At 37.6% G+C, this 18,066-nt stretch overlaps 1 protein-coding gene across 1 annotated transcript in view; it reads right to left on the reverse strand.

Annotated features, from left to right (window-relative positions):
• Positions 1-563: 563 nt before the first annotated feature.
• LOC124640257 (RNA helicase aquarius) overlaps positions 564-18,066 on the reverse strand; it is a 60,244-nt gene continuing 42,741 nt past the window's right edge. Inside the window, exons 19-27 of the mRNA XM_047177942.1 lie at positions 16,930-17,113; positions 16,692-16,816; positions 15,496-15,656; positions 14,900-15,167; positions 13,012-13,183; positions 7,059-7,229; positions 2,756-2,953; positions 1,486-1,665; positions 564-805 (exon numbers count right to left, since the gene is read on the reverse strand). Of these exons, the coding sequence (XP_047033898.1) occupies positions 620-805; positions 1,486-1,665; positions 2,756-2,953; positions 7,059-7,229; positions 13,012-13,183; positions 14,900-15,167; positions 15,496-15,656; positions 16,692-16,816; positions 16,930-17,113 (1,645 nt within the window). The 3' untranslated portion in view covers positions 564-619. The remainder of the gene's footprint in view (positions 806-1,485; positions 1,666-2,755; positions 2,954-7,058; positions 7,230-13,011; positions 13,184-14,899; positions 15,168-15,495; positions 15,657-16,691; positions 16,817-16,929; positions 17,114-18,066) is intronic.

The following is an 18,066-nucleotide window of genomic DNA, read 5'->3' on the forward strand; positions in this document are numbered from 1 at the left end:
AGAACTCTGAAGTGTAGGCACGGTTAGGAAATGTAAAAATGAATACATACACGTTCCCCCAGACATGTATGCGCTCTTTCTTAGAATTGCTATTCATAAGGTTTGCTCAGACGAGGCGTTGCCACTACGCGTTGTTGGTCACGTGTGCTTACACAGTGATTGATAGTCTTGTTAATAAGTGGGCTATGTAAGACGCGATGAGTGTTCCGTGAGACGCTCGCGTGCAATATGACACGCAGTCGGTATCTGATAGCCAAGCCCACTATATTTCGGGGAAGGTTTCCGAGTGAGATCTCATGGTCGCCTTTTGTGGGTATTCACAAAGAAAAAAAAACTTGAGGATGGACTTTTTCTATTGACGCATTCTATTACGATCGGTAGGTATTGACCTAACAAGTAAGTATTTAGTAATCTGTAGTTTCAGTTCCGTTTAGGTATTACCTACGAGTATTCAAAGGTGAGCGTTTTTTCCGGACTAGGTACCCAATACTTTGGAAACGAATTTTTCCTTACAAAATTTCGAGAGAGTATGCTAGAGTTGTTAGATGAAATAAAACACAGCGTCTAGGAAAAGTATTTTTATTGGCTTATAAGTAAGTATTCATATAACTAAAGGTTTTCATTTATCGGCTTCAGCAGGCGTGTCGTCAATCTCGTTGACGATCTCAGTGGGTTGGAAGGCGGGGGCGGCGGGTTCGTCGTCGTCGCTGTCGTTAGCGCCCGGGTGCGCGTGCTGCGCGGGCGGCGCGTGCGCAGGCCGCGACGCGCGAGCCGTGCCCGGCGCCGACCACACACCCTGCGACCGCTGCAATAACAATACAGAATTCAAATAAAAACGTACCTAATAGAGCATGACTGTGTCCTATAGTAGAATATTATACAACATATTACTAGGAATGAATGCTAACTGAGCTTCTAACCTATCGTTCGACATCGCCAGATTTAGAATGACAATAGGTTTAACAATTCGTGAGCGGCATACTTTAAACTGAATTGTTAATACTATTTAAATTAGTCGCCATAATCGATTGTTTTAATAGAGCCTACATGTCCAAAAAACTTGATTGGGTATTCGTAATCGCACCGAGTGTTGCGGTTATCTATTGATACTTTACCTTTTTGGATTATCAATTCAAATGTCAATACACCATGCCAGTGGTTCCAGCTAGTTCGTTGCTTGAATTTAAAATGAAATGTCGTAGAAAATCGAATTAATTCAATTTCTTTAGGTAAAGGAAAATATCCTTAGGTACGAAACTATGAATTTTTATTGCGGCAAATTCGTAAGATAGAAGAGTAGCCTAAAGCTGCCTGCCCACGTCCGATAATCGGTGACCGATTTTTTGTAGGAGAAGAATAGAACACACTGATAGCCATAGTGTAACGCTGTCCTACAAAAAAGTCGGTCTGAAACTCCTAGTCAGAACGTCCTACAAAAAGTCGGACGTCTGATCAGCCTAATGTAGGTCTTCTTTCATAGCTTACCTCGTACTGATCCTTGCACTGTCGCACTCTATCCAGGTACATGTCGTAGACGTACTGCGCCATGTGGGGCATGTCGCGTATACGCAGGGTCATGGCGTCGGGCACCAGAGCGCTCGCGCCGCGCTGCGCCGGCCAGCGCTCGCCCGGCACCAACTCCAACTCCAGGGGACGCTCCACCAACTATGCGTTAAAAGAAGATACATTGTCTTAATCACTAAGGTCGGTCCGTGGAGGGGTGACCATCTTTTTTCAGAAGGCTCGATAAAGTGGTGAGTCCCTGCTGTTATTTGAAAATCTTTAGGAGTCATTACGGGTAGTCAGAAGCCAGAAAGACAACCAGTCTTACCAAGTGGTGACGGGTTACCCAGGTAACCAGGAAGAATTTTTATCCCCAATCTTAACTTTCCTTGCGCTTGCGGTCATATTCGACATAAATGTCACAGAAATGTCAAGTTGCCAAAATTCTTTAAAGATTTTCAGAAATCATTTTCCCGTCACATTTTTTGTTGCAATGATTATAGTAGATATTTTTCCTACGACCATGAGAAAACCCCACTAACGAAATTCTTTGAGTGCTACATATTAACTCTTTGTTTCCTACCATTACACTCGTCGTCCCAACACATTTTAAAATATAATCTGTACTTGAAAACTGAAACAAACTGCAACCAACCTTGTTACCGAATAATCATTTCATTTTCATAATCTGTACTTTATGTTAATATTTTTCATCGCTTTCAAAAGGTCGCAGGTCCTTTGGGGACTAACCGTTCTAGTGGAGCTTTACTTAAAAGTACTGGTTACGGCATCAACTTTAAGAATTAGATAATACAAACAAATAGACAAAAAACTACTGCATTATCGTAGATAAATATTATGATGGATGGTTATTAGACCCCTGCCACATCTGTTTTTCTTGGGCTATAAAAAACTATACGAGGGTTATATTTCTGACTTTCCTCAATAAAATCGTAATGCATTACTTTTCGGACGTCACAACAATTTTGTAGATATTGGTCGACGGTCCATTTTTGGACCAAGAGCATGACAATCAGAGAGTATTTCGAAAACTCTGCCTATATGCAAAACAGATGAAATGGAGTTATATGTAGCTGGATACATGATTATGAAACTATAGAATTATAATATTCTTTATTCCGTTTCATTTCACCAAGTTGTATAATTAGGAGAAATCCTATTGCTACCAATGGAAACCCATCTGAGAAGTAAGCCTGCACCTGAAGCAAGAGAAACTCAAAAATATATTGACCTGGTTGAAGGTGGGCTGGAGCTCAAAGCAGTTCCTGAAGAGATTGGCTCGTGCGAAGATGTAGAGACCCAGGCGAGCTCTTGAGGCTGCCACGATGAGCCGGCGCAGATCGCGCACGTGGCCCACAGCGCGCGTGCGTACTAACGACACCAGCGCTATGTCATTCTGCTGACCCTGGTACTTGTCCACTGTCGTCACCTGAGAAACAATGCATTATGAAATAAATCGTGTATGTTAAGATGTCCATCTCTCTATTTCATCTATATTCATTGCAAGAATTAAAAAGCACACTCCACATTCTCACGTTTTTTTTTTCGTCATTTTTAATGCTATCAACCACATTACACTATCACAGCTGTTTGGCATTTTGCCAAAAAAGTAGACAATTATGTTTACAAATGTTACATATTTTTCGAATTAGTCCAGATATGATATAAGCCTTATGTCATGAGGCACCCAAATAACTCTGCTGGGAACTGGGTCAAATGTCTAGCATTCCGAGGGCACGGTCACCAAAACAGATGTTCAATAAAAATTGATTTTGTTTTACAATGTGAGGGAAAATGCTGGCTTTTCCTGTTATTTTCTTAGAATCATTGTAAATGCCCTCTCCATGCCCTAGATCTGATCCTCTTCTTTTCTTTATTTCGTCGAAACTGGGTTCAAAATTGGCCTAGTTGTGTTCTTTTAGATCATACGTTTCTTTGGCACTTGCAATACCGTCCTAAGTCTAGCATATTCCTGTTTTGGCACCAACATTTTACACACCATAGCTTTTCTATAGACCGATATCGACTGTAGGTATATTGTACCTACACATGCTCAAAACAACAAATACCTAAAGGTACTGTTGACCAATGACACGTATGGCACACCTTAAGTAAATTTTCGTAGAGACAATCAATTACAATAAGGTCGAAATTCAGCATGCATTGTAAAGGAGGTAGCCTTTGTTGTTTTAAAGTTTCATACGATTTTTCGGCAAAATGGGTCAAACATGTTATTGGTCGATAATACATTTTATTTCTGATTGGCCGGAATATAGGTATATACGTAAACACCAATAGTAGGAAGATAGGTAGGCATATGGTTAGGTTTTTTGATATGTAATATGATTAATACATATTTATAAATGCCATAATTCGTATGTAAAACTATTAGCATATTCAGTCAGACAGCAATGTTATTGGTTAATACCTCCCCGCCCGCTGCGGGGTGGGAGGTACGTGGTGCAGGTACGGATGCGTCACAGGATATTCGTATACCTATCATGTCCTATTGGCGAATGTAATTTACCTACGTGGGCACTTTAGTTACTACCTGTTACTTACCTACATTATTTTAAAATTGTTTTGTTTTTTTTAGTTTTGATTTCGGTTAAAAAAAGACATAATAATTATGATGTCAGTATCTCTGTCAGTTCTTAATATAGATGGATGTCAGAAATAACATCGCCGTCATATCGAAATGTATTCAATTGTTATTGCGATAACCTAATCTTGTCTACATTGATGTTTTATTCATTGAATAGGAGCTGGAAATAAAGTCAAGCAAGTGTCAATTCCTTTTCATGTGAACGAAAACATTTATGGCCTTACTACAAAAACTTAAACGTCTGTTTTACACTGGTCTAAAAAAATTGTGGCTGCAAAATGAACCATATATCAACGTCATAATCTGACATTTTTTTAGACAAGTCTTAAACTGACGTTTAAAAGTTTTTGTGGTAAGACGGTTATTTTTTATATGCGCGTAAAAATTGATAATAATTGTACATGTTAATTTCTACATTATAAAAATATATAAGATATCGTCATTTTCCTCAAACATATAACATGTATTCTAGGCACGAATAGTGTCAATTAGAATTATCATTTCATTCACATTGATTGCTTACCTATTAGTTGAATTTTAATACATACTAAAAGACTGATTTACGTACCTACCTACACCGAAGACCATAAAAGTGTTCGAATCACTTAAATTTATAGCTTTCCGCTGTGTGGTGAATGTAAATTTTTTCTACTTTTTTCTTACAGTATAATAGTGTACAAGAAAATAAGCAGTCAGGTCATGTAACGTTTTGAAGATGTGAACATTCAAAAATACTTGGTGCCAATACACGTTACCCCTACCTCTATAGGAACAAGTAACGTATGATTTTGCGTCAAATATGTAGGTACAGACCCAGAAACGCAGCACGAACTCGTAAGTACACTATAAACTATTCTTTTTTTGTAATTTTCTTGTGTAATCATTATAATAGCTTTTACTGATTTAATTGTAGATTTATTTCTTTCTTTACTCCACTGGGCGTTGACGAGAGTTCTGCGTTCGCATTGTAGGCCGAAATAAAAAACACAAATTGGCAGACTTTTTCTGTAATATCTTCATCCACTTCCCTACTTTTGAGAAAATTGTACCACTGTGTAGAAAATTAAAAATGCCTGTCTCTCTCAGACCAATGCTGGCCGCACGCCTGTCTAAACCTTCAAATGCAGCAAACGCCTGTCAAATGGTAACCCTAGTCAGGAAGTACATGGGTTGGTTTGAAGTATGTAGCTTCCGCATCGCATTAGACTGCAGTCACGGGTTCTTTCAAATTAGATCGTCGCTGTAAGTCGGCGGGGTTGCTTTGCGGTGCGGTTTGTAATCGGACTCACGGATCTTCGCTTGTTTTCATACAAAAAGCTCGGTGCGACTTGTCAAACGGTCAGTCAGCAGTTAAGCTTATCACTGAAAATCGAACCTCAAATGTTGAGTTCCAATTTACCTTGCACCTAGTGCTCACTAGACTATTCTGATTTCCATGTGTAAGGCTGCGGCTCCACTGAGGCGGAGACGAGCGGGGCGCTTGACTATTTCCATCGGCATTGAAGCGGAGCGGAGACGAGATGTGGATTTGATGTACCTATGGTATGATTTTATGGTCGATCCCCACACGTCACCTCTCCGCACCGCTCGTCTCCGCCTCAGTGGAGCCGCAGCCTAATAATACAGTCCTAGGTGTCTTAAGACATGCTTTCAGCATGACATACTTCCGCGCATGACAGCATCAGGACTCATGACTACAAGTGAATCAAAATGCAAATCCTCTCAAAGGTTGGAGTCATTCCTTTTTTATGTCATATTAGTAAGGATTTTAAAATTAAAATGTCTGTCTCATAAACTTTTAATATGCAAATACTATAAAATTACGATATGACTGTGATGTCAGGCCATTTTATGAAGGCGTGGGCACTCCTTATAATGTTATCATCGCTATTTCAATCGCGTTACATACTGTCTGTCATATTGATCGACAAGTCGTAGTGTTCTAAAAAACAGTAGAATTGCTGTTTTTCATCGATCGTTGCCAAAAAATCGAAAGAAACGGAAAATACAAGTAATTCTCTAGACCAAGAGGGCTTTTTCTAACCGATGCATCAGTGATGCATGGTGATGCATCGAAATATCGCGATGTCCCAAAAAAGAGAAGGTTCTTCGGATGTTTCCCGATCATTATTACTTTGCAGTTTTCGTAACTGTACAAACAATTTTAGTCTTCTCTTTTGTCAATGCAAACACAGGTCATGTGACTTATCTGTTTGTACAAGAAATTATGTTACCATAATCGTTCTGACTCAATTTAAAAAGAAATATTACCTACTCTTGCAAGTCCAAAGTAAACACGGATGAGATAGGCGCGCAATGGCGCAATGCAGCCAGTGTATCCGTCACAGCCAAGAAGTTGAAATAGCCGTTTAATCAAACAGCTAGCCCTTTGACTTAACAGCGCCATTCAACGTTTTTTTCTTGTAAGCCAATATATATTTTTGTAAGCTAATATGGAATAACCCTTATGTACAACTGTTATTTTAGATCATTTTCTTAGAAGACGGGACATGATTCATTTCGTGTCTAAGACCAAATTAGTCTTTGTCTTATTTACGCCTGACATCATTACCTACATAGCTTTGTCTCTGGTTATATTCACAAAAGTAAAGAATCACCTTCAGATTATACTACACTGGAGACATTTTTGTATTCATTGAAATTAATTTGAGATAGTAATTTTGAAAACCTATAGTTATCGGCATGAATCTTGAGCTCTGACCTACATCTGCGCAGAAGTGATTTTTAGCAAAGAACCAATTTTGAGTGACGGCTATGACACGATGCACTGCGGGCCAATCACCGCTTTAGCCCGCTCCCGCGCCTCACTTCATACCACAAAAGGGACCCAATAAATTACTTCTGCGCAGGTGAAGGTCAGCGCTCAAGATTCGTGCCGATGATTAAGTATATACAAGATAAAACTTACCTTATGTGGCCGTCCAATGAGCGGGTTTTCAGCACAACGTTTGTCAATGACATCTCGGATGAGGTGCTTCTGTCCATTGTAGGTGGTCAGGATGGATATTCGCTCCGCTGGCCATCCCACCAGTCTCATGAACATGAATACTGCCACCACGTACTCCGCTTCAGCGAGATTCTGCAAACAATTACCGTGGTTAAGAAGATATTATACCCATATGAAGCTGTTGCCAGTTTTATTGGAGTGCTGAGAAATATACAGGACCCAGCCCTAAGGCATTCCTTGCAGCGTCTGGATCCACTTAAGAATTTTACGTCGGAAAAGTAGCCTATGGGTTTATACTGGGCGATCTGTTAAAAACTAGTACTTCGTTCTTATTTTGGAACATCACAATTTATAGTCTTCTAATTTAACTACATAGGGGACCGATAAATCATTGAAAGTAATTTATAATAGGCTCAGATTTATTTACCGATTATGTGGCATGATTTTTTAAATTCCAATCACAGTCATTCATGTACATGCTATGAATGCTATCAGGATAGTCAGTCAGTCAGATAGATTTATAGTTGTAACTCTAGGTGGGTACGACAATAAAACAAAAACAATGATTCCCCATTTGCCTGTCTGTTTTTGTCGGCAAGTTAAAGACCTTGTCATACCCTTGGCATGCCTATCACAGGATTAATATGGGCATAGGACAGGCCCAAAACCCGAGCAAAAAAAAAGGTTTTCCAAAAAGCGTATATGGAAACCTTTACTGATAAAAATCTGACATGTCTGGGTTTTAGCAAGAACATGACGCAAGTTTTAGCGTTAATTAAGTTATTACGCACATATTTAGTTTTGTGACCCATCTATCCAGGCCACATGTGTAGATAAATCTAGGCGCCATAATAATAATACGTCCAAACCCTATTTCGGCCACGGCGTCTGTTCTCATATAAGGAGATCAGCCAGCTGCGCAGGCCATATTATAGTACACAAGCATTTGCGCAGACACAAATGCACTCAACAATAGAACAGTGTTTGCAAAAAGGCACTTCATCATCATCATCATCATCTCAGCCACCATATGCCATAGGCCTCCCCCTTAGATCTCCACAGATACCTGTTGGAGGCGACCTGCAGCCAGCGTCTTTCGGCGACCTTAAAGGCACTTATCAGCAAACAATTTTTAGCGATTTTGGAAATGTATCTTATTTTGTAAAATAGTTTTTAATATAGGTAAGGCCCCATAATACCTACTAATACACGAATTTAAAGATAATGCTACATTCCTAAGATTAACCGACATAATGGAACTTGGAAACATTTTTAATTTGTTTTAACAGTTAAAATTTTGTGCAAGAAGAACACATCTATTAAATCCTGAGAACCGAAACCGATGTTTAAAAAAATGCAGTGCCAAAAGACGTATTCAAATATCGAGTCCAGACCGTTTATATTATATTGGACACCCACAAAGGGTTTCTGTGTGTACCTGCATTCTCGCAGCACAAACAAACGCTCGTTTCGCAAGACCGTAAATTAGAGTAAGGTGAGCCAGTTGACCGCCATAAACGCGATGAATACAATACATGGAGTAAGCCACGAAGGTCGGTCGACGGAGGAAGTTTTATGCCTCACTACCTATGTATATCTCCAATCCATACTGAACTTGAAGTAACTCTGTTTGTCTGTCAAGCGATTTAAATGAAATGTAAACAGATATCTAGTGCCTGATTAATAGCTAAGTACATAAATAATACAGGCTTTTAACATAGTTCTGTGATTGAATGTAAACAGCAAACAATTTACTCATTAACGACGATCTGCCGTCAATTCCTAGACCCTCGTAACATCGCCAATATTTAAATGATATATTTAGAATAGATTAATATATTCATTCTAAACGAAGATACGAGATTACTGTTCTAAATATATCATAGTAATCCATTCTAAATGTATAAATACATAATAAGCTCTGATATAGGTATAGAAATAGCAGAATCATAATAATCCGATTTTTAAACTTGAATTTATTTTTGTGTTAAAGGTCATAGATATAGGCACTTCTTATCCGGGTACAAGGATACTTTTTTTACTGCTGCCCAAAAAAACGCGTCATCATCATCATCATCAAATTAGTTGCAGACACGCTACAAACTCGCAACAGCAGCGTTGATTCGCTTGTGCGACATCCCGTGTCGTAAGGCTGATTTATTTATCAAAGCAGGTTTTAAAATAAATAAACGGAATTGCCTTTTCAGTAATCCTCCGAAAGTGTGGGTTGTACACATTTTTTTCTATTTCTGGCACGTATAGTATTACAAATATCGCAATCTCCGAGTCTACGATCTTACCGACTGAAATATGGAATGTTCCTCGTGTGCAAATAATATGGCATTATGTCGTTTTTTATAAGAGGAGGTAAATCGGGTTGTTACCTACAAAAGAGGACACTTAAAATGTTGTTTTATTTTTTACCGCTAATTTAGATAAAGGAGTGACTTTAAATGCATTCACGTAGGTACAAGAATAATCTTTGAGGATAAACAAATGACTTGGGAATTCTTAATTGACTAGGTACTAATAAGATAAAGAAAAGTACCGTTGCCAAAAAACCCCTATTTTCAAACTGAAATTTTAAACAGACGAAATCATATGATAAAGATGCGCGGAATCTTTTACAGCCAGGCAACAATGGCCTGACTGTAAAACATACATACATTATATAGAAAACTTACTTAAACTTAACTTATAACTTTTAGGTTGTGTGAACGGTAGGTGTAAACAAAACGGTTAGTTACGAGTGAACAAACGAGGAGTTCGGTTTCTACAGAAGGCGTAAGGCGGAGCTACTAACGTTCCTCGTCCATTTGAACACAACCGCATTTTGGTGGTACTACCTAGTGTTAGATTTTTCGTAATGACATCTCCCATTTTATGTTCTCATTAAGCACACTACAGGCACTTTTCGATTGTATTAACGGCTGGTTGTTTGAGTGGTAATGTATCATAATGTATGCCAGCCATAAGAGCAGTTCAAGGCTTAACTATTCCAGGTAACGAAAGGTTCATTGTACTTAGCCTGCGAGACCGGTTTGACGAGTATTGGAAATAAAGTTCAATGAACTTAAGTCATTGCCAAATTGATAATTGTGTTCGTTGTTCCGAATATACCAGGATACAACATGCTTTCTTTGCAGCTTTTAAATTAAATAATTGTTTTTCACGACGCGGCGAGATGATGTGTTGCAGTGCGCATTTAAAGTAAGTAATATTTAAAAAGAGTTCGAATATTTTCTTAGACTCTTCTTCTTACAGATGTACCTACGGATCTATATTTATAGTGCTAGATCTACATTTTTCAGTTTTTACGCATGTACCTCTACAATTATAGTTATCGGCACGGATAATGAGCTGTCGGCGGAAGAGCTTTGCGCACTGTACACTTATGGCAATAAACCAATAAATCACTTCTGCGTAGGTGAAGGTCAGGGCTCAATATCCTTGCCGATGATTAGACACCTTAGTGGGAAAACCTAATACCTACCAGAGAGTTTTCCATTAAAAGCTATGACACAGAGATGATGATTTAAATTATTGATACAATGACGCGATTATCAACAGCAGGGTTCTATAAGGGTGTGTTCCTAGTCTTTCATTAATTGACCGTACCCTATAGTTTGCGGCATTTTGCAGAGATCGAGTAATAACAAGGCACGATACCCATTCTATTGTGTAACTAATCGTTAATCAATGGATATTGATCGCATTTAATTATCTGGTAATAAGGATGCAAGGAGCTATAGATACCTATGTTTATTTGCTTAAAATAGAACATAAATTGAGAAGATGTTCTTTAAAAACTCCACAATATACATATGTATAAAGTAATACGAGTTTTGTGTTTCTTGAATTCAATTGTCATGATAGTGTCATTATGATTGAATATCGCCAACCATATCGAATCATAAATACAGGGTCACAATTAATGTACTGCAATCCTAGCTTGATGCAATACTAATGCGAGGCTAGGTCTTCGCTAGTCGGATGATTATTTTGCAAGAGCGCTTATCGTCAGTTTCACAAAGCCCTTTGATTGAAATATTCTTTGAATCTATTCCTGACTCTTTCTTTGTCAACAAGATAAAAAGTGTCATCAATAGATTTAATGAAGCTTTAACTAATGACTTGTGGGATTGTTTAACTCCGCGAGTGGACGCGCGTATATCGCGCTTTATGCACCGGGTCTTAGTCGGGTCTTAGTCGTGTATCTATACATATAATAAAATGATAGGAAAATCAAAACTGTACATTGAGTATTTTTTTAAAAGAATACTTGGGGGATGATCCATAATCGATTCTGAACATAAATATGTAGTTTTTAGAATTTTTGTCTGTATGTCTGTATGTTTGTCCCGGATAAACTCAAAAAGTACTGCATGGATTTAAATCAAATTTTGCATGACTATTACCTGGGGGCCGGTTCAACACATAGGCTATATATTATCACGCTATCACCTACGGGGGATGAGCAATGAACGATTAAATAAACGAAATTGGAAATTCTATATTGCCCACGCAGACGAAGTCGAGGGCAACAGCTAGTTGCCAATATGAATTGATGTATTCGCTCCAGACGGTTGACTAGGTTCCCTGATTATATGATATCCATGATTTAACGACGACAAAGTTTTATTTAAATATATGAGATCACTAGGTTATATTTTTTCTTCATGAAACGCATGAGCAATTAGGTATCGACATGCACGATCATCAGAACATAAATATATCTAATATGGGTAATTAAAATAACATGTCTATGATGTCCTTATTTTGCAAGCGAATGGGCTGGAGTATTAAATGGACCCAGCTATGTGGAGATTAATTTTTATGATTTAAATGTTAAAGAAGCAGCGATGTTTAAAAATATAAGTGATTGAGGCAGAATAAGCTACATGACACACAGCTTTTCCCTGCGGACCTACTTCCTGGCAAAATCCATCATCCGAGTACAAACGTAAGTACGTATTTTCTACGAATTTTCTCAGGGCCATCTTCTTAGGATTTAATTTCGTCAATTTGCCAAAAACGCAATGTCTAAAGGCACTTAATATGTAAATAGGCGACGCGATGTTCTCGGAAACGGAGAAAAACTAAAACGGAAGAGGATTCGGAACGCTTGTACCTATCCATTTAACAGAAAAAATTTAAACTGTAGTTATTGCACCAAAATGTTCATGTCATTTGTAAACGAATTGTCGGGGAAACCTTGAAGTTCTTAGTGTGTACTACAGTCTACACAATACACAACATAATATTAAAATAGTCATTGAATGTGCATAAAAATTTGCAAGAAGATATATTTGCGTTCTTACTGCGTGGCTATTCCACGAACGATTGTTGTAGATACACGCGTCAAAAAACACCTACACAAACAATAAAAACAATGTTAAAAGAATAAAGTCAGTTAAAAACAAACTTGAGGGACTGAAATACTCATCGGACAGACTTATTTGGTGATTCGCGCTATACGGTCTTTCAGCTTTTTTTGCGGTTTGGGGAATTGAACTAGTACCAGATAGTACCAGATAGTTTTAACCACCTTGTCTAAAGTGCCAAGTGCAAGTACAAAAGCGGATTTAGTTATTAGCATCTTGTCTCTATTTGATGCAACCCCTAATCCCTTTTGATTTAGGTTAACTTAGGGAAACTTCTTGTCTAACTGCAATGTTCAACCGTTGTTTCTGCCTTTTATAATTAGTTAAGAATTTTATACATATTTAAAAAAATATATTTTTTTTCATTAACATTTATAGTAGGTAACAGATATCGATACCTAAAAATATCTTCACGAGTCGGACATCGTTTTCTTTACATAATGTAAATTGTATATCAACACTTTTGCCCGGTACCATGAAGATTTACCTGATTGAAATGGCGAGAAAACAGTGTGGCTGTAGAAACGTACCTGATAGAAGTAAGGACTGGGTTCCGTCTCTCCAGCGCCGTTGAAGTCATCTACGTTGATGAGTTGGAAGTCGTACTTCAGGCCTGCATTAGCCGCGCGGTACTCCGGCAGTCGGGTCACGTGGCCCAAGTCGCCCAGTGCCAAGTAACGCCAACGGTATAGGTTGCAAATGCTGGATGGACATAGAGAATATCAGATATATAAAAAAAAATAGTAAAAAAAACACGCTTTTTGTTACGTTTTTTAGCTAGTGATGTATTGTCATCAGAACTCAGAGCGTGTGCAAAATTTCATCCTAGGTAATCGAAGGCCGGGAAGTGGGTCAAATTAAGATTCCAAGATTTTCTTATTTAAAAAAAAGAGTAACCATGAAGATTCTTGCCCGTTCTTCTCCATAAGAAGCTACTATTGGAATGGGCAACTAGAATCGAACTTGTTATATTTTTGACATTCATAAGTGCTTGTAAAGGCCTAAATGAAATAAATGATTTGACTTTGACTTAATGTCAAAAATTCGCGTAAATAAAAATTAAGTAATTAAAATAATTGAGGAAAAAGAGTTAATGAAAATAATAACACCCGGGAAGGAAAAAGTATTTACTGCGTTTGTACATTAAAAACATTAGGTTTAAATTAACTTTAAAGGATTAGGTACTAATATACTAAAATCGTTTATGTATGCAGTAGTAAAAAGTGATGTAACATATATTGACATTGATGTAACAGTTACAGTATTGAGATGCAATTTATGGACTGAGACATAAAATAGGCGTAAACGATGACTCACGGTGTGAAGGTTAGTTTACTTTAAAAAAATCTAATAAGTAGGTAGCATCCGCGGTGTCACCTTTGAGGAACGACTTTCCGCACCTGTACTCTTCAAAATCCGTTCCGCTGTTTTCCATAAAGTACAAACAAACATACTCTGAAACTTTCGCCTTCATAATAATAGTGATTCATATCCTTTCTTTTTAATTTTAAATTTTGAAAATGGTTCTGAAATTATATTTAAGCCAGATCGTTGCTAGGCACGAAAAATTTGTGAAACTTTATTCATAATTTATTCTTATCTGCGGCTAGTGCTAAGATAATGAGGTTGGGTAAACATTAAATTAAATATCGCCACTCACCTAATCATGGTTTTAGATTATACAGTAGGTATTTTAAATTTTATGACATTCACGTCATAATCTTACTAATAGGTTATATATTTAGCATATTTTGCTCAGATTTCTACGTAGTTGACCTACGTAGTATATAAATAGTAAAAATAGAACACACTTTTTTTTTGGACATTCGCTTTTCATCTTACAATCATAATAATTAAATATTTTGTAACTTTCGTCTTTAAATTTACAAATTTTACAGATTTTGTTGTATAATAAGGAAATAAAAAAATTGAAAATCTTTGTGCAAAGGAAGTATTAACTGTTGGTACTGGGATAGCAGCTTTTATGTAAAGGCGACAAATTTATTATTTTGAATACTGAGTTATGAATTAGTGGGTGAGTAGAATAACATAAAACTGTTTTAGGTCGGTTTCCATCGAAGCATTTGTTCGTTCAATTGCCTTGTTTGTTACTGTTATTGGATAATTCAATAGCGTCTCATTGCTGATGACATCTATAATAGGTTAAATTGCTACACCAGACTACAACTTTACTCATATATGCTATAATTTTCTTGTTTATTGTATTAATACTTCATGTGTTTTATTATAGGTAATAATAGATATAGCAAACTAAAATTTTATTAAAATTCACTTTTTCAATATTTTTCTTCTGTAATACTGTTGGTGTGCCAATAAATAAATAAACTAGCGCGCAGAATATGGGTAGCAAATAAAACAAGCGTGAGCTTAATGCACGTGGGTAATCAAAAATGTTACCTTGGTCTGGCTCGTCCTTGAGCATCCAGTTCCACATAAGGCACTCCGAGACGTACCATCCTTGTAAACAGACTCTGTTCCATATTACAGTACTTCTGGAAGGCCATATTCTTAACCACGGGCGGCAGTTGATGGTGGTCTCCGATCATGATCCACCGCTTGAGTCGCGATCTCCCATCTTGAGGGTTTTGCAGCAGAAGAGGAATAAACGTCTCAATCTCCAGAATTTGGGCCGATTCTTCCATCAAAATGTTGTCGTATTTAAAACCTACAAGTTAGAGGATAAGTTGTTCAGAAATATGTTTTCGGGTAGGTGCTAATTAGCCAGCATACGTGACCAGTGGCACGGGCCCGAGATAAAATTATTACGACATTTTTGGTAGGTAAAAGAAGGCAAGTTTTGAAATAAACGGTTATTGATTCAGAATTTCACTGGCGGGAAGTAGACTTTAGAATATTCGTCGAGACAGACTACTTGTTAAACAAATTGAAAGTGACTTGAAAATTATTGAACGTCGTAGAGGGCATGCGGAATTTTCGCTCCAACCACTTAATGTTTGAATTCCCGGATGAAAAAAGAAGAAACGATGTCATACCCATTTGGACGAGTTCAGATCTCTTGAGCGCAGCGTGGGTGCAAGTCATTGCAATAATCTTAGCTTCTTTCACAAGCAAGTACTTTGACCTGTCCAATCCTGAACGCAGCAGTTCGAAGGCACGGAACTCCTCGAGTTCCTCAAAAATGTGGTCGATGTATCTATAACAATAAATATATTTTTGTATTTATTTATTTTTAATATTTATACGTCACAACCTTCGCTTGTGTGTTGTGTCGTATAAGGAAATTCAGAAGTTGGGGCTAGATAGGCGTAAATGGAAGGAGCTACACCGACAAATCTGGGCTCTCAAATTTATGATAATTCAATATTTAAAAATTTAATCAATTTGATTATACATAAATTAATAAACGTAATATATTGTTTCAGTTATAGTTATTATGTAAATAAAAACATAGGACATGATAAGGAATACTCCGGCCAGACGGTCAACGACTGATTCAATGAGTGTCGAATAACCTTGACCTTGAATGAGGTTCTTGAATTTTTGAGTTCAATGACACGCACAATCGGCAATTATGAGTAACCATGAGAAGTTTAAAAATAACGAATATATACTCTCTCAAATAATGATCATAGCGCATTTTGGCAAAGGCCCAGTAACGCAGTAGGTACAACTCCATCTATATTTTTTTAATTCTCAAAAAGAAAACCTCCCTTTGTAGGGCATGTTAGCGAAGAAGATCAGCCAGCTGCACAGGACGTATTTATAGTACACAAGTTGCAGTTGCATTCTATCGGATCAATTTGACAGTCCGATGGCACAATCTGACACACGGCAAACGCAGAGAGATTAAGCCAAAGATCAGACTAAAATTACTGTTGCATGAATTGGTAAAATAATATTATTTTATTAATAAATTGATGTAACTAGATACATTAGCATCTGTCATCAATTGCCTCAACATATGACGGGCATCTGTTTTAGAAGTTGGTATTTCCAGATCACGGTTATGAATTGCCAGATGGGGACACCCCACGGCCAAAATATTCCCAGTTCCTGTGACTTAACTTCTTGACTTGAATTTTCTGATTATAATCGTAAGCGATGCATCATTGAATGCATTCGCATACTATAGAACCAAACGAGTCTGAGCAATATCCTAGACGTAAAGGCGCCTGCATCCAAAATACAATTGAGGGTCTCGACACCATTAAAATATGATTGATATTACCTGTAGCAACTCTGCGCCACCTCCATATCCTCTTCGTAAGATTTACCAGGAAACAATGGTTTGGGGGCATCGTCGAAGAACTCGTGGAATGGAAACTCTTTGCTAATTGTTTCTATAGATTTCGTCTGTAAATATTCCTCATATTAACAATAATTATGCATAATTTACGCTTGCTTGCCATAAAGCTCAATAGCACATAGAAATACGCAAGTTAATTTCATTAAAACTAGTATGTTACCTGATCTTGAGCACATTTGGCGAGGAAGGTTTCCCACCGTGGTCGCACGTGGTACACATGGAAATGATGAGCGAGTTCGCAGGTGGCGCTGGCATCTTCCCCTGCTTCCAAAGTGGTCTGCAATCTTCCGACTTTCTCCAATAACTCCAAACGTTTGGCCAGCACATAGTTGACACGACCATATCTGTTCGAACAAGTTGTTAAGTTCAATTTGGTGAAACAAAAATTGGTGGAGGCTGGCAATTAAGGTAACAATAAATACATCCCACATATGAAGAATTTTAACCACTATTTTCTGTTAAAAGGGTAATAATTACTTTATGCCTGACTGGTCATCCTTAACCTGGAAAGAGGATTGATAAATATGGCGCGGTCTCGATACGACATATTAAGGAAGAAATATGTTGTTTTGCAATGGTACCTCTCTCTTACAACGAACTCCACGTCTTATAACGACATCATATAGAGAAATAGCAGATGGTTGCCAGCACAGCACCCAAAGACTGATTCGTCAATGGCGTTGCTGGCCTTGAAAAGACAGCAAATTATTACAACAAACACATCAAAATCAAACACGTCAAAATCCGTTGCGTAATTAAAAAAATCTAAGTATATACTGGACCAGACAGACGGTAAGAAATTTTGAAAAAATACGTTATTTCAATTGCGTTTTTGCCAAGCAGTCAAGTTTTACAGCCTACTGTAAGTAATAAAACCGATGCTAAAATTGTGCACGAAGGCTTATAAAAGTTTGAGTGCGGAACCCTAAAAACCAATATACAATGCGTAAAACATTGTATTACCTACGTCACTTCTAAACTTCATGTACGTACAATCTAACGTATCGTAAATATTTTTTGTACACGCATAGTCGGTCGGTTAGACAATAATGACGTAAGAATATATGTTTAAAATCTTTCGAGCTAACTAATCTATCAATCACTGCACGCTTTTGAATTCTACCTGAATACTTTACCTGTAGCTCTGCGTCCCATGTCTAGGACTTAAGAATGCGATATTTGATACCGGTCGGCAGGCTACGGCTTTTTTTATTTTAAGGGCAAATATATTTCGGTTAGATGAGGATATTGGATATATTTTTCAATTTAGTTTAGCTTCATAGTGCGGCTATATCCC

The sequence above is a fragment of the Helicoverpa zea genome, chromosome 20 (genome assembly GCF_022581195.2).
Source record: "Helicoverpa zea isolate HzStark_Cry1AcR chromosome 20, ilHelZeax1.1, whole genome shotgun sequence".
NCBI classification, from domain to species: Eukaryota; Metazoa; Arthropoda; class Insecta; order Lepidoptera; family Noctuidae; genus Helicoverpa; species Helicoverpa zea.